This window comes from Pinus tabuliformis, chromosome 2_1, assembly GCF_031772625.1.
Source record: "Pinus tabuliformis cultivar Carrire ecotype Pingquan chromosome 2_1, CPIR1, whole genome shotgun sequence".
Classification (NCBI taxonomy): Eukaryota; Viridiplantae; Streptophyta; class Pinopsida; order Pinales; family Pinaceae; genus Pinus; species Pinus tabuliformis.
Genome location: NC_142299.1, coordinates 450,051,621 through 450,069,472, shown reverse-complemented (window position 1 = coordinate 450,069,472; position 17,852 = coordinate 450,051,621). Strand labels below are relative to the sequence as shown.

At 38.4% G+C, this 17,852-nt stretch overlaps 1 protein-coding gene and 2 pseudogenes across 2 annotated transcripts; 1 reads left to right on the top strand and 2 right to left on the bottom strand.

The window, feature by feature from the left end:
* Positions 1–8,633: 8,633 nt before the first annotated feature.
* On the top strand, positions 8,634–14,057 carry LOC149200862 (WAT1-related protein At1g21890-like). 2 transcript variants are annotated; one of them, XM_089402805.1, is made up of 8 exons: positions 8,634–8,651; positions 8,845–8,910; positions 12,420–12,482; positions 12,576–12,692; positions 12,871–13,075; positions 13,182–13,340; positions 13,545–13,696; positions 13,783–14,057. In XM_089402805.1, exons 3-8 carry the CDS (start codon positions 12,436–12,438, stop codon positions 13,952–13,954), a joined length of 852 nt encoding a protein of 283 aa, XP_089258931.1. In that variant the 5' UTR covers positions 8,634–8,651; positions 8,845–8,910; positions 12,420–12,435; the 3' UTR covers positions 13,955–14,057. The 2 variants fall into 2 exon arrangements, with proteins under 2 accessions (XP_089258931.1, XP_089258930.1); XM_089402804.1 differs by lacking the exons at positions 8,634–8,651; positions 8,845–8,910 and adding an exon at positions 12,054–12,300.
* LOC149200863 (uncharacterized) lies at positions 9,751–12,094 on the bottom strand (annotated as a pseudogene).
* A 303-nt stretch (positions 14,058–14,360) lies between the features above and the next one.
* On the bottom strand, positions 14,361–17,258 carry LOC149200861 (uncharacterized; annotated as a pseudogene).
* Between the last annotated feature and the right edge of the window lie 594 nt (positions 17,259–17,852).

The following is a 17,852-nucleotide window of genomic DNA, read 5'->3' as shown; positions in this document are numbered from 1 at the left end:
TTCCTATTACAGAGACGATATTGTAAATATAACAGAGTTGTGATATAAAATAACAAAACACACCAGATTACCGATCAAAGCTGATAATGCAAACCACACACGAACTAAAGGTAATGGTACAGGAGCAAGTGTTCCACCAGGGCCGGGCCCTTAGCCTCCAGGGATACACCGCTTGAGATTATTCCAGGATCAAAGATGGAACAACAACTAGATTTATATTAAAGCATTAAAACAGAGTTACAGTGGATCACTTCTCAATGAGAGTCGATGATCAAAGTTTCAAATACAGAGAAAAGTTACATAAAAAATTAACAATCTTTTTCTCTCAGGCTAGCAGTGCTGCCCCTACTTATAACAGCTAAAGCGGAGATATCAAGGATGCGAAAATAGTTAAAGCAGTGATCCCTCAGGATCAAAGGATCCTGAGGGATTCGCCAAGCTGTTAATCCTCAGTTATCCGGTCGTTTTCTTGCGCCGAGTCGATATCTCCTTTTCCTTTCCTTGGCTGAGATGTTTTAATTTAGATCGTCTTGTTTGCATATGGTTCCCCGCCAAAGGGACAGCGGTTAGCTTGGCCCTGTCTTTTTCTTTGGAGCGGCAATCTTTAGTTTTTCCCTTTTCTTGCATAAGAAATGGAAATTATTAGTGTTTTCATGTTGCATATAAATCTTATAGATTTGTCATGATTTCCTATTATCTACCTAGTTCATGATGCAAAGATGTTACGAGTTGTAAAGAAAAGATGACAAAATAGTCAATAAAAACATACCTTCTTCAGTACTCCACAGATTGGAGGAGAGGATCCAAGAGAAGGATGATAAGCGACTTAAGCCCCCTTAATTTTTTCCATGAGGGAAGGGTGATATGGTCATCTTGGATTTAGCTTGAAAGGGCCCATAGGTTTAGGAGGCCCTAGTTCTTATCTAGAATATTTGGCTTGTGATCAAAATATCCTCCTGAAGAAACTCATTACCAGATTTGTAGATTCTGATCCAATAAATATTCCAAAATAAGAAATTGATCTAGCCTCTTAGCTATATATGTGTTCCCAATCCTATTGTTTGTCCATGTGGGAAGGATCTTTGCTTGAAAAATGTCCACCAGCCCGAAAGTCTCAAGACTGTCCACAAAATAATCTTCCATTGGGTTTGAGTGAGAAAAGGGCCCCCATATTTCAAACTGGAACACTGTAAAGTTGAGGTCCCCTGTAAGATAGATGTGATCCTATCCAAAACATGGAAAATTGAAGATGTTTTTCTAGAAGGTCTTCATCTCTACATATGGACCATATATATTCAAAATAGTGAAGGATAAACCATTATCCCTTTGGGTAAAATATGTTACCAAACGATACTAGGAGGACCAAGTTTGAGTGCAATGCAAATGGGAGGCTTTCCATCTCGATATGAGACCTCCTAATCTTCCTGAGGCATCTGTATGTTAAAAGTACTAGGATGGAAGAAGGGATGAAAGGATAGACTAGGACTTTGTGCTTTCGATCATAGTCTCTTAAAGGAGAATAATTTGTGGAGAAAGGGTAGTAATCAGTCTTCGAAGTTCCATAGTTTTTGAAGGGTTGGTCAAACCCCTTATGTTGAGAGAAAGAACCCTCAGCCCAACTCCTTTGCAGGGGCTGATTCTCTGAGTGTTTGGATAATGGATTTTTGTTTTCTCTGCTTTACCTCCAAGGAGGCCTTCTTCATGGTTATGGAAATAAGGGCCTTCCTTCCTCGACCAGAGTTATAAGTAATTTGATCATCCCACATTTTGATACCCCTCTTGTCTTTAGAGCGAAAACCTGATGGGGCATATTTTAATGAAGAGGAAGAGAAGATTGTGATTTAAACCTATAGATGTGAGGGGAAATAAAGGCAAGAGGAGGGAGGATAAGTGATAGGTTTGATAAGGGAGTTAAGGGTTTCAAAGGAATAGAGGAAGAGCAAAAGGTAATGGAAGGGGGATGGGGGGCAGGAAAGATTTTGTAGTTGATGTAGTCATGAAAGGGAGGGGGCACGAGGAGCAAAGAGAATTTAAAACATTAAAAGAAAAAGATTGGGTGGGGGGTGTGGTGGGGGGGGGGGGGGGGAATTTGTACCTTTCGAGGAAGCAATGCAATCGATTTGTGTGAATCCTTGAACTTGGGGGTTGGCTTCGAAGGTATTGCCAACATGCCCTGTGGTGCATTCACTTGATCTAATTTAGGTTCAATTGATTTAGAAGAGGGAGAAATGTCCTTTTTTCCTAATCATTGTTCACCTCTAGCCTAATTCTAATATGGAGAGCTTCCAGAGTTCAATTCCCCGTAGAAATTTCTTGACCCATCTATTTTTGACCTTGTCATGGAGACAATCTTCCCCAAGATGTCCATAAGAGTGACATATCACACATTTATATGGAAAATCCTCATAATCAGGATCTTTTTTGATGCAGGAGGTTGACGAAAATGGGGTGGTAGTTTGGAATTAGACTACTGGTTAACTTTGTAACCAATCAGTTGCGCGCAAACAGATACTGTATGTGGATTTTCCTCCTGAGGGTCCCGCTTATCTGACCAATCATTGTCGGTCCCTCGTTGACTTCTCCTTTTATCAAGCACTTCAATTTGCGTCGTTGATATCACTTCTCCAGATCCAACGGATATCGCATCGTTCGCTCACCAACTAACCAGGACGATCTCCACCATCAATGTGACCCGTTCAATCGAATGGCTGTCACACAATCTTGTGTAGATTCTTGCACGATTGATATCGAGTCGAGAGTGCGTGGGAAAAGTGGTTTTCTCATGCTACGTGTCACCCACTTAGGCTAATCGCGCAAATTTTAGAAATACCACTTCCAGCCTTTAGGGCGCGCTAGATACCGCTTACCACTTGACAAATACTACCACGTGCTTAATTCATAATTTTAAGAAAGACGCTTAAGGAAAGGTTTAGATCTTAAGCACAATGTTAACCCTTAACACTAATCGAATGTGATTTATAAATGAAGTGTTTAAATAGAGAAAAATTCCAGATTAGGGTCCAGAATGCCGATACACAGATACAAATGAATTTCTGCAGCAGAACAGTGCGTCCACACCACACTTCTATCAATTATTCAACAAACTGGAAATTACAGAGTCTTGGCCCTCTCGGCTCGATTGCAACAGTTTGTCTGACCTCTGTTTCAATTTCAAACCCTATCTGTCACACATCTCGCTTACTCACTCTGTTCTCGATCATCTAATCTCTCTGTCATTACATTCTTTTTCCTTTTATGAATCAAATCCTATCCTAATTGCATTGACAACTCAATCTGTATTTTTATCAATCTAACAATTAAATCCCTATCCTCAAGCTCTGATACACACCTAGACTAACAACTTATCTCCTAGTCTAAAGATAATAAAATATCCTAATTATTACAATAATTGGAGTAAAGATAATTTTCGAGAGATCCAACCCTCTCTACTAAGAATTGACTTTGACCACTCAGGTCAATGGAATTCATCTCTTGTTAGCCACACCATGTGAACATACAATCACATTTCTGGTTAAGTTTGGATGCTCTTGCATCATTTTTACATTGGTTATTGGAGCCAACCTGAATTGAGATGGAGTATGGAATTACAAAAGTCATATTTACTCCCATAAGGATCCTTGCAATAGCCATGTATCATGTTGTTTCGTAAGATGTGTCCATTTCATAAAAGAAACCAAAGATGTTTCCAAACTCTTGAAAAACTTCTTCCAATTAGAAATGTAATGGAATGGCTAGGAGGCAAACCCAAATGGGAATCACCAAGAGCCTTTTAGTTCTGGCATCATTCCGCCGACCATTTTTTCAGAAATAAAGTCTATGTTCTCCATTGCCAACAACGTTAAAGGAGATTTTTCACATCTTCCTTTGATTCCGTGAGCCATCCCATCCAACCTTTGGCCAAGATAAGGTAGCAAGGAAAGTATCCAAAAAAAGAGAGAAGTGCTTACTCATCCAATTTTGCATAATTGTTATGACCATCCCTTTATTGGAAAAATGTTTGACCACAATAGTCTCCTCGATTTTGGCAATATCATTTGGCTTAACTCTAGATCCCAGGACTAGGTTAGGTTCCTCCATTATTCACTTAATTCATTTTTTGCTAGGTTTTGAAGCCTCCTTTAATTCCAGCTGGGGAGATAATGATCTATTGGAATGTGAAAAAGCCCCACTTTGTATTTCCCATGTGAAGAGTTCACACAAAAAATCGAAAGGAGAAGGAGGTTGCCGTAGGTTGTTAGTGACGTGAAAGTGGGGAGAGTAGATGGTTCTACCAATTTAGAGACAAATTGAGGAAATATTGTGAATGGCGAAAGAGCAAGGTCCAACTCTACGAAAGAAAAAAGTAAAGTTAGATCTAGAGTAAGGTGGGGAGAGTGGGGGCCCTCTGTCCAAGAGGGAATGGAGGAAAGAGGAGGGCTAACAGGATCACAACTGGAAGTCCATGTGATGAGAATAAGAGTTGTGGGGTCAACGAAGAGAGTTGTACCAGGAGGAGAGTGCAGACTTGTCATAGGGGTCTTCCTGGGTGTCAAGTGTAACAGTGACACATAAACTCCTGAATGAGACCAAATTTGGAGGCCCTCATATAGGTCCTCCGAATAATCAGTCAATTCTTCCTCCATAAGGTCCAACATAGCTCTATAAATGTGAATGAAGAGGAGGAGGAACTCGCTATAGTAGTCTCCTAATCCAACGAGGAAAACCCTAGTTCACATATATTCAGAGTCACAAAACTTGTACCTGAGAGTCCACCCAACTTCCAATTTTAAATATTACTTATATTAAATAAATGTAAATTAAAAAATTAAATTATAATAAAAATTTCTATTTCCCCATACAATCTAAACTTACTAAAAAAATTCAATGTAATTTATACATTCTATATTATATAATAATTCCTAATTAAATAGATAGATTAAATGCATTCTCCTTTCATTAATCAAAATATGGATAGTATTATAAGCAAAGTTACACTGATCAAAATATCAATAGTATTATCAACAACATTAAATGGTATTATCCAAAATTAATTTCCAAAGCATGAATAAAAACATATTGGTTGGTGTTAGAGTTTATACATGATCTCTTTAATAATGATTTCCAACAAATGGAATATGACAATGGTATTATCCAAAATTAATTTCCAAAGCATCAATAGAAACATATTGGTTGGTGTTAGAGTGATCCGGATTTAAACAGGAACGCAATAAAATACAAAGATAACCATAAAGATAGATATGCGGTGGAAATAATACTTCATTTCATTACTGTAAAATACTGAAATATGCTTACAAATATAAATAGAAATAAACCAGCTAGGGCGATGGTAGCTTATCTCTAAGAAGAGATGTGGCGGCTACATGCCTCTGAACTGTCTTACAATGAGGCTCAAGGGCCTTTTTATTATTGAACAATAAGAGAAAACCCTAAACAACCAAAACCCTAACCCGAGGACATGTAACACCAAGAGTTTGTGGGCCCCGTTGGGGTGAGTTGGATAGCCAACTTCCTGGGGTCGCGAATTGGTCATATTATCTTCGTTTGACGCGCATGATAGCCCGTTGGAAAGATCTCTCCGAGGACTATGATGGAAAAGACGATTTTAAATAGAAAATCGCTGTGGTAGATTTCCCAAAAAAACGTTATTTAGGGCCTCAAAACGGCTCCGGAAGTTTAGGACCTGAAAAACTGCTAAAAATAGTAAACTGTGCTATAATTTAGGAAACTGAAAAGACTGAAAGAGGTCGAAATGAGATAGGTGGGTGGCCACCAAAAATCTAAAACATATTTTTGGCTATCAAATGGTAAGAGGTGTAAATGTTAGTTAGAATGCAAGAATCTAAAACATATTATTGACTACCAAATAGTAAGAGATGTAAATGTTAGTTAGAATGTTTTTTCAATTGATGATGGTTTTCTTAAGAGTTAGAGATTAAGATCTTAAATATATTTAAGTTAATATAATATTTTATTGTAATTACGATATTTTTAGATTAAATATTATTAATTTAGATAATATGTTTAGAAAAATATTGTTACATACTATTTATTAATTAATTAATTAATTTTTATTTTAAATATTTTTATTTAAAGTAAATGAAAACTTTTCATACTATCAATTTATTTATTTATTTTTATTTTAACTATTTTTATTTAAAGTAAATAGAAACTTGTCATACTCCCATCATTATATGATAAGTTTTATAGAACATAATTAGATTAGGAAATTAATATGATAGAAATTATTTAAAATTTATATTTTCATGAAAACACTATTTTTTAATATGAATTAATTTTTTTTTTCTCATTTAATAAACTGTGTTTAAAAACACTCGTGCTGTCATCACTTTTACACTTAACTTTACTTTCACAGCATCATAAATAATAAATAAATTTACCCCATTTCCTTATACATGGACACTAGAGTTATAAATTCTACTATCAAAATTAATTCCACCTGTTTTATACCCACTACAAAAAGCCAATTGAAATTGTATGTCATATATATATATTTTTTTTTTCTAAGCAACATTACCTACTTTGTATTAATATTTACAGCGGAAACTTTACATACGAGATTTCTTGCTGCCCATGTCCGAGAGTGGCGCCATGGCAGCTGTGACATAGTCCCAAAACCCATTACATCTCTGTAAAACCCACCACCAGAAGGTACCTAGATATCTCCCTAAAAACCGCCAACAAAAAGACTCAAAACATCTCTGTGAAACCCACGCAGGGGCAGAGTTTGTCAGATGGATACAGGGCATGTTGTTATGGCCCAAACCAAAAAAACTACTTTCCGTTACGGAAGAGAAACCAAGAGACAGCAGTAGATACATAAGACCCAGAAACACAGTTCAACAGAAAAAACTAGAAAGACACGAGACAACAGGAGAGATAACAAAACCGACCACGATCCCACACGCGTCCAGGCATCCTGCGTGAGAGCCACCTGGGCTTAGCCCTCTTCCGCGTCGTCCCCCGGCTCGTCCTCTGGCTCAGCTTCACGAATCCAAGCCCAACCATGTCCTTCTGGTAAGCCGTCCAAGAAGGCCGGCAATTCAGGTTCGCGCTCCCGCAGTGCAGCATCCCTTGAGCTTGAGGCCTCCCCCAATGGCCTCTTACCTTTGTCCACAACCCGACATTCTTCCGCCAGAGCCTGAGGCAGACTTCCTTCTTGCACCAGGGGAATTCCCCCTTCGTTATCCAAGGGATTCTCCATTGCAGGTGGCCGAGGCAAGCCATCTTCATTCTCATCCGGGATCCTGGTGAATAACACAGAAATATGGGCATTGATGCCCGAATTTTCTCCGGAATTGCGCAGTGTAAAGATGACAGAGCCAAACGCAGGTAGGCTTGGCTCGCCATTGTTAGACCCTCCAGCTTCCACAAATTGGCTGGCCTGCACCTGAGGAGCTCCCACACGTCGATAACAGTAAACACAGCAGCAGTGGTGATGTAGGTCAGCTGCAGGCCCGCGGGAGGATCTGGCTCGCCCTGAGCCTCTGCCTCGCCGACATGGCATTCGCTCCCGCACCATTCTTCCAGATACCTCTTCCTCAGACGAAGTTTCCTTCCAATTCGGCTCACGATAACAAACAAATGACTGCAAGCATGAACCAGGGAGGACCAGCAGTCGGCCAGCCTCCCCCAATTCCACAATAACCCCAGAATTCGCAGAACGCAGAGCATGAACACCATTGCTATGGGTTTCAACTGCCCCCAAATTGGATTTCTTAACGAACCCTTCATTCCTTTGATTTGTCCCCGCATTGAATGCGGCCATCAACCTCCGCTGTGGTTCCTGCGCCTTCATAAAGGCTTGTGTGCTGCTTTGCTGGTCGATGGGAGGTGGCGGCAAGGAGCCTTAAAGCCCTCCGTCCGTCGCGTGTCCTGTCGACCGTGGCAAGTGGCCTTACCTGGTCATGCGAGGTGGCACCCGCATCCGGGGTATGTCATATATTATTAAACCATGCCAAAAGAATTAAATTAAAAGTACTATCCAGGATGCTAGCGATTATACCTTGGTTTAAAGTTAAGTCTGCATACTGAAGACATGGCATATCCAAGTGTTTGATGCAATTATTTTGTTAAATATCCTCAATTGTGTGAAAGTTTTAAGGAATTTTTAAGTTTCTATAATTCAGATACTGTGCGAGAGCAATCACAATTAGTTGCTACTTATGGAGATTTCCTATGATTATGGAATGTTTTCAGCTTTTCAGCAATTATGCGAGAGATTGTTCAAAGTCATTTTGATTCCTAAATATTAATATTGGAGTTTTGACGAGTTAACTAAATCTATTTAAAACAAATATAAAATTACATTTTTTTTATAAAATCATTGAATAAGATTTTTACGCCGTAAGGCGTTTCCATTTGAAATCAACTTTCCTCTTAACTTACGTGTACATTTATGAGCCTTTGATTTAAATGTTAGACGATCAAAACAATCTTAGCCATCCAATTGATTAGAGCGGTATACGATGCGACCCCGCAGATAGCAGATAGACGGTTGCCCTCGCTAGACGCTACTCGCTCGGCGATACTATATTCCAGGACCCGATCTGTGAATATCGACTTCAGCAGGTAGAAGGAAAAGAATCAAGATGCCGAGGGGAACTCTGGAGGTGCTGCTCGTCAACGCCGAGGGGCTGCAAAACACTGATTTCCTCTATCATCCGAGCCAATCTCTTGCATTTTAGGCGATCTGATAAATCTTTGGATTCAAATATTGTTAAAGAGACCGCTGAATTATGTGTGCTGGTGTATGTTCAGTTGGATCTTTGATTTAATTTTTCTCTAATGTGGCTATGGTTGCAGGTAACATGGATCCCTATGTCATTATCCAGTGCCGAACTCAGCAAGAGAAGAGCAGCGTTGCGTCCGGTGAGTATGCATATTGATTTGACATTTCAATTCATGGCTGATCGTCCGTCAACAGCATGTCTCTCAAATCAGCCTCCACGGACAACAATCTGGGCACAACCAAGGAGCTTAGGGATTTAACACTTGAAACATAATTCAAGTTAAAATTGGGGATTTATTTTCAATAGTAAACAATACTGCAACCAGATCAGACCCAATTAGAACTGAATAATACAACTAAACTAAATTATTCACAAATTTTCAAAATTTTTGGCCTGTATTGCAACCAGATCAGATCCAATTAGAAGTGAATAATACAGCACTGAATTATTCACAAATTTTCAAATTTTTTGCCCTGTCTCAGCCAAAAATGCTAGCTATGCTTTAAAGTTTAACCCAAGCAGGATAACTATACCAGCAAACCTTGTTAAGCAATTACCCTTTTGATAAGCCTTCTCTATGGATACCTTTGACCACCCAGGCTTGTAGGGCACCTACCTTACCCGAGAAGAAACAATTAGGATGAGTAGGTTAATGATAACAGAAACCCTCATTAAGTGATCACCCTTTCAACTAGTTGATACAAATCTAATCGGGCCAAGCCTTATAGAAAGAGCAACATAACCGTTTATCTTCTGTGCTATTACACATGATCAGTTAATGATGTGGAAGTAAGTCATTGTAAAACATTTGGTTAACTGCAACTCCCATTCTGTACAGACTGTGTTTTTGATGGTTGATATAATAATATTTCTCTAGATTGTGTTGGTTGTTGATTTCAGACAGGAGTTGTTTATTTCCAGGGATGCAGTCTAGTCTTCCTTTCTTACTTCGTCATTAGGTTCTGTGAGTTGCATCTTTTATAGTTGGGGACTTTAATTAGTACAGGAAGGATAATGCTGCTCAGATGACAAGAAAATAAGCAAACAGCAAAATATGCTTACCAGGATGACCTGTGTAAAATGGCCACAATACAGATTCCATTTTGTATAAGAAGCTTACTCTGAACATGATTCTGCATGTTTTTGGTAATAATCAAGATGATAAAGAAATTAAAAATGGTAATATTCCAGACATATGAAACAGTGGCAAGGCAACTCTCATTTTGCGTGAGGTTCACCGTTCAGGAAATCCATCATCCCCACTGAAACCAGAAAGCCAAGCCACGAATGCAACCATCACTATTGACCAGGAAGCACAGGACAATCAAAAGACCTCCTTATTGAATGAATGGTTTGCAGTCTTCATCAACTCTGCCCATAGCCTCTAATATTGAAGAATATGTAATCAAATTATACGAAAATCCTTTAGAAGTCATTTCCTTCATTAATTTGACTACTTCATCAAACATGCCCGCATTGCTAAGTGCACCAAGAACTGTGTTGTAAGATACGACATCTGGCTGAATCCTTGAATTTTTCATTTTCTCGGCCCACCTGCCTTAGACAAACCATTCAAAACTATATTATGGCTACTAATATCAGGTTTACATCCTCGATCTTGCATTTTTTTAAGCCATGAATGAGCTTCATCAACCATGGCTGCTCTTACCAGGCCAGACATTAATGCCTTGTAGGAATACACATCAGGAATACATCCCTGACTTTGCATTTATTCAAACAGTTTAATGGCTGCATCAATACGCCCTGCTTTACCAAGGTGTTTAATCATCACTGCATAGAGCCTTGAGCTGGAAGGAGTGCTGTTTTCTTTCATTTCCTTAAATAATTCCACTGCCGCATCATAACGACGTGCCTTACCAAGTGCATAAATCAAACTACAATAGGCAGCAGGGCAAGGCGGAAAGCCCTTCTCGTCCATCTCTTCAAGAAGCATCAATGCCTTTTCCAATCTGTTCGCCTTGCATAAACCAGCAATTAGAATGGAATATGTAAATGAACTTGGAGCAATGCCTTTTCCTTTCATTCTCTCAAACCAATGCAACGCCTCCGATGGATTGTTAGATTTTAAAAGAGCTTCCATGACGCTGTTATATGTTACCACAGTAGGATTGCATCCTACAGTTTCCATCTGTCCAAATAGCTTCAGAGCATCATCAAGTAGGCCTGCATCACCCATGATATCGATCAGTTTGTTGAACATGACCACATCGGGAGAGCAACCATCTTTCTGCATATCTTGAAATATTCTGTATGCCTCTTGGACTCTCCCTGCTTTGCCTAGCCCATTTATTACTTCAGTGTATGTAAACGCATTCGGTGTACAACGTGTATCCTTCATTTCCTGGAACAAATTCAAGGCCTCTATGCATCTGTTTGATTTAAACAAACTTCCAATCAGGATCGTATAGATCTTGCACTAGGTTGCAGACCATTCTCCTTCATTTTTTCAAAAAGCTTAATCGCAGAGTCCACATCTCCAAGTTTCCCAAAGTTGGAGATGAGCATAGTATAAGTTACCGTATCGGGAAAACATTTCCCTTCATTGAACATTTCACTGTAAAGCTCTTGCACCTTATCATGACAATTTGCCTTGATCAGCACACTAAACATGCAATTATAAGCATAAACATTGGGTTTGCACTTCTCTGTCTTGATGAGATAAAATATGGAAAGGGCCTTTTCCACCATCTTTATCTTGCCTAGTATCCTAATAATTTCAGACAATATGCTAGGATTCATGCTACAGTCACTTTTCACCATCTTTTGCACTGTCTGCCACATTTCCCCCACTAGTCCCGCCTGCGCTAAGCAACGGATAAGGGGCATATATGTGGTGGAATCATTCTTGAAATTCTTTTTCTTGGCAGCCCACTTGAAAAAATGTAACTTTACACCAATTTCTACATCAAGCTCAAAACCTCCCTAACCAATCTGTGATCCACCTTCAGCAGTAGGACTTCTATGGCCTTTTCAGAATCAGGTCCCCACTTGAAAATCTTCAGGATTTTCAAAAACCTCTCATCTAGGTCCGAGGTTGGTGATTGATTGTCATACACAGGAAGCACAAAAACTCGTGCGACAGCCAGTCCCTCATTGCCAACGTCACGACTCGTCGTTGCGTCTACTATTCCACTGAAAGTCCTATTCTGCGACTTGAACGACACCTAACCTTCAATTCAAGTAGTTGTGTGTAAGCCTAGTAGGTAAACTCGTATTTTACTGAATTCTAGTTTGGTTAAGGAATACTATATTTGAGATGTTTCTCCTGGCTTTCCTGGGCTTCTGGGTAGCACCAGTAGCATCTGAATCTCGGGAGAGAAATAATGGCTAGCTGGTTGGGCCAATTCAAACCCCACATAGCTCAGATTGCAGTTCAAGCATGCCTTGCAGGCATGAATATCATTACCAGAGTTGCTCTGGATGATGGAATGAGTCATTTTATCTTCGTAGCCTACACGCTGGTGGTTGCTATAGTAGCCATTGCTCTTTTTGCTTATTTTCTTGAAAAGTACGTAATATTATGTTTGGGTAAATATGGAATTTTGATTTGATTTTCATGGCAGTCGCCAATTTAGCTGTTCTGATAAATATGCTCTTTTTGATGTAATACATTTTCTTATCTTTCAGAAATAAACGCCCAACAATGACCTGTGCCATTTTCTGGCAGATTTTTGCTCTTGCACTTTGTGGGTGAGTAGGTAGTGAAAATTTCTGCAACTGCAAACTCTGTTGCTTTATTAATTGACTAGCCAGTGAATCCACATTGTCAAAATACTATTGCAGGACCACTCTATTTCAGAATTTGTACTTTGCAGGCCTGGAATACACTTCCGCCACATTTGCTACTGCAACGACAAATCTCATTCCTGTTGTCACATTTGTGATGGCCACAACATTTAGGTACTCATCTGTTTTTATATATCCCAATTCCATACAGAGAAACAAAATTGCAATTTGTCTCTCCAAGATTAGTTTTCTCAGATTCATGAAAGGAATCCAAACAATCAAAGTATAAAGATAATGATTCTTGGTAGTTACAGTGCAATGTAGTCTGGTTTGATTAACATGGGTTGTGCAGAATAGAGAAAGTTGATATTAGGAACAAATATGGCCAAGCAAAAGTTGTAGGCACCATTGTGTGTGTGGGTGGTGCAATGCTGATGACCTTCTACAAAGGCCCTGTTCTCGTGGGGCTTAGTGGGGTTCTTCATAACACATGGATACTGGGGGCCTTAATGCTGTTTGTCAGCTGTTTGTTTTGGTCTAGGTGGCTTACATTTCAGGTACTTATAATTTTCTTCATGCTTGCACACCGTAAGAGGCAATCATCTTTTAGTATTGGAAACATCACATATGTGTATTTTTGTGTTGTTCTTGTTTTGAATACAGGCTCCAGTTGTTCAGAAATATCCAGCTGAATTTTCATTAACAGCTATAATGATGGTGCAAGGAACTGTACAATGTGCTTTGGTGGCTTTATGTTTTGAACCAAAGGCATCTGCTTGGAAGCTAAAGTGGGACATACAGCTTTTTAGCATCGTCTACTCTGTTAGCATCTGATCTATCTTTGTTTTGTTAAAATGTTTTCTTTCATGAATTAGTTTATGGATTTCTAGTTTGTTGAGCTTAACTAGATTGCAGATTGTAATTTTTATAAATATCTTTAGTCTTATTCATTTAAATTTGAGATATTCTCAGAATTTACCATTCAAATAAAAATAACCCAGCTTTATGTTTCTAAACATGGTGCAGGGAATACTCTGTTTTGCATTTGCATTCTTTGTACAAACTTATTGTATCCGTCTAAAGGGACCTATCTTTGCTGCAATGTTCAATCCAACGTCAACAATATTGGTTGCAATATTAGAACCCCTGATCCTTCATGTCAAATATCGTCTGGGAAGGTCAGATCTCTCATATTACTGCAGCCATGTCTTTTCCAAGTTCTTGGGTTGAGCCGCTTTACTAATAGCTTCTGCATATTTTGCAGTTTGTTGGGAACCATTTTTATCATCGCAGGATTGTATAGTGTACTATGGGGTAAGGCAAATGATGGTGACAACTTCGTGGGAAACACAGAAACACGGAAGGCTGCAGATGGATCCAATAACAACATCAGTGATTGCAACATTGGCATTAAGGAACCACTATTAGAAAAATGAGGCGACAGAAATTTCTGATTAGTCTATTTTACAGAATCTGGTCACAAATCTCCAGGGTAACCTGACAAAGTTTCAAGACCGCCTACATGGGAATCCCAGTAGTGCAAACATGTTACCATTTGGATTCTTGTTGGTGATATTTTTATGATTTTTTCCGGTGAAGCATAGCCACTAATTGTTCATCAGTCACATTGTAGAATTGATGTGTAAAGTGGTCACATTGTAGAATCGAAGTGTAAAGGGTTGTTCACTGTTTGCATGGGAGAGTTTAAGTGTAAAATGGCTTTTAAGGTTTGTTTGTTTGTTTTTTTTTTTTTTATTTTATTTTATTTTATTTTATTTTATTTTATTTTATTGTGGTTAAAGTTTGTTGATTTTTAATTACTTTGGGACTTATGGTAATTTTAACTAATGTTTTAGGGAAAGTTTAAGTGTAAAGGTTGTTCAGTGTTTATGGTAGAGTTTAAGTGTAAAGTGGGTTTTAACGCATCTTTTTTTAATTGTGGTCAAACTTTGTTGACTCAAGTATTTGTGAGTCTTTGCAATTTTAATTAAAGTTTTCTAGAAAATGTTGAATATTCTAAGTTTTTTGTAAATTCAAAAATAATTTCCTAATTTTCTGGAAATTTTATTTCTAATTTTTTTTGGATGAGTGGGCTTTGATGTAACATAATTCCTTTGGTAGAGGGCATTTTAATTTCGATATTTGTGAGTGTTTGACAAATGATTTAAAAAAAAAGACAAAATTTGTGAGTGGTCTTGCGTCTCATAAGGCTTAATAAGTTCGTCAAGAATGTGACAGAGTTCTAATGAAGGCAAAACCTCCCAAGCCCAGTTTATCCAAAAATGAATTCCAAGCCATTAAGTGTTTTAATGATAACCCTGACGTCCTTGTCCTTAAGGCTGATAAAGGTAATGCGACCTTCATCATGAACCCTTCTGACTATAAATCTAAGTTATTTGATCTTCTTCATTCTACTTCCTATAAAATCCTGCCCAAAAACCCCATCAATTCCATTACCCATCTTGTCACTAAAGTCCTTAAATTTTCTTGTATAGATCCCTCCATCTAACAACACTTTTTCCTCATACACGCAAACTCAGAGAAATCTATGGGCTACCAAAGATCCACAAACAGGGGGTTCCCTTTAGGCCCATTTTTAGTGCCTTCAGAGCTCCTACCCATGATCTTGGCTAGTTCCTAGCCTCTAAGCTTCAACAATTCATTGGATTCTTGCATTTTTTTAAGCCATGAATGAGCTTCATCAACCATGGCTGCTCTTACCAGGCCAGACATTAATGCATTGTAGGAATACACATCAGGAATACATCCCTGACTTTGCATTTCTGCAAACAGTTTAATGGCTGCATCAATACGCCCTGCTTTACCAAGGTGTTTAATCATCACTGCATAGAGCCTTGAGCTGGAAGGAGTGCTGTTTTCTTTCATTTCCTTAAATAATTCCACTGCCGCATCATAACGGCGTGCCTTACCAAGTGCATAAATCAAACTACAATAGGCAGCAGGGCAAGGCGGAAAGCCCTTCTCGTCCATCTCTTCAAGAAGCATCAATGCCTTTTCCAATCTGTTCGCCTTGCATAAACCAGCAATTAGAATGGAATATGTAAATGAACTTGGAGCAATGCCTTTTCCTTTCATTCTCTCAAACCAATGCAACGCCTCCGATGGATTGTTAGATTTTAAAAGAGCTTCCATGACGCTGTTATATGTTACCATAGTAGGATTGCGTCCTACAGTTTCCATCTGTCCAAATAGCTTCAGAGCATCATCAAGTAGGCCTGCATCACCCATGATATCGATCAGTTTGTTGAACATGACCACATCGGGAGAGCAACCATCTTTCTGCATATCTTGAAATATTCTGTATGCCTCTTGGACTCTCCCTGCTTTGCCTAGCCTAGCCCATTTATTACTTCAGTGTATGTAAACACATTCGGTGTACAACGTGTATCCTTCATTTCCTGGAACAACTTCAAGGCCTCTATGCATCTGTTTGATTTAAACAAACTTCCAACCAGGATCGTATAGATCTTCGCACTAGGTTGCAGACCATTCTCCTTCATTTTTTCAAAAAGCTTAATCGCAGAGTCCACATCTCCAAGTTTCCCAAAGTTGGAGATGAGCATAGTATAAGTTACCGTATCGGGAAAACATTTCCCTTCATTGAACATTTCACTGTAAAGCTCTTGCACCTTATCATGACAATTTGCCTTCATCAACACACTAAACATGTAATTATAAGCATAAACATTGGGTTTGCACTTCTCTGTCTTGATGAGATAAAATATGGAAAGGGCCTTTTCCACCATCTTTATCTTGCCTAGTATCCTAATAATTTCAGACAATATGCTAGGATTCATGCTACAGTCACTTTTCACCATCTTTTGCACTGTCTGCCACATTTCCCCCACTAGTCCCGCCTGCGCTAAGCAACGGATAAGGGGCATATATGTGGTGGAATCATGCTTGAAATTCTTTTCCTTGGCAGCCCACTTGAAAAACTGTAACTTTACACCAATTTCTACATCAAGCTCAAAACCTCCCTAACCAATCTGTGATCCACCTTCAGCAGTAGGACTTCTATGGCCTTTTCAGCATCAGGTCCCCACTTGAAAATCTTCAGGATTTTCAAAAACCTCTCATCTAGGTCCCTGGGTGAAGGGTTTTTTCTGTTCATTCTGGCCATTGCTGATTGGCGATCCCCAGACCTAGTTTTAAGAGATGGATCTCTAAACATCTCCACTATCCCATCTTGGCTAGGGGCATCATTGCTATTGTTGGATGCCCCATCTAAGTTTAAACTTTAAAGTTAAATACTTTTCTAGAATTTCATGGATCCATGAATATGGTAGGTTTTGAGTAGATTCAAGATCCATGAATATTGTAGAATATGAGAATCTTAGAGAGATTACAAATAAGATTAAGATGAAACAGGTCAAACAAATTAACCAGGTAGATTCTATCATATTATCAAATTCTAAAATATTCCCAGAATTTATTATCAAATTAATTTCGATTCCATAAGCCTAACATGTAATTGTGTTTTTTCATATAAATTCCCATCAAATTACTTCAATTCTATGAACTTAAATATGTTTTTTCATATTATGGTCATTGGAAATTGCAGGAAGAAGAAGATTGCTGTGAGGAAATGGAGGAGGTCGGAGGGTGGAAAGAAAGCTCCTACTGACCATTCCTTTCAATTGTTATGTTCAGTACGTCACATAACATAGAAAACCTTCAAAGAAATCGAATGTACTATCGCATCGAACACAAGAAATTTTGAAATAGTGTTTATTGGGAGTATATCATTCTGAAATAATGTTTATTGTGAATATATCTGCATCTTTCCTTGACTATGACTCTCTTTTAGTGTCGCATCCAGAACATAAATTCTGAAATATGTTTATCTGGAGTGTATCCACATCGTTCCTGGACTATGACTCTTTTCGTGTGGTTTGATGTTTATCTTTTCTACCAATCATTGAAACTCTTCATGGAAACATTGTGATTTCTGTAGAGACTATACATAATGTATTTTCGCACTTTATGCCTTACGACGTTTTCTTTGCAACATCTGGTGCAAATGCTAGTACTTTACTCTTAATTTTAAGTATAGGAAATGAAATTGGATGAGTAATTTGGCCCGAGGAAAAAAAAAACCAAAATATTTACTTTGCCCTCAAATCCTACCTGTGTGTTATTACGAATAAATTTAAATAAACATAATTTGTTTTCCATTAATGTGATTAAGACAAAGTCATAGGTGCCAAAGTCATAGTCATATATAATGTGATGTTTTTTCATGTTTGTTTTTTGGTTTGATGGATGTAGATTTGAAATTTTAATCACATAGTTTATATAAGATTTCATAAC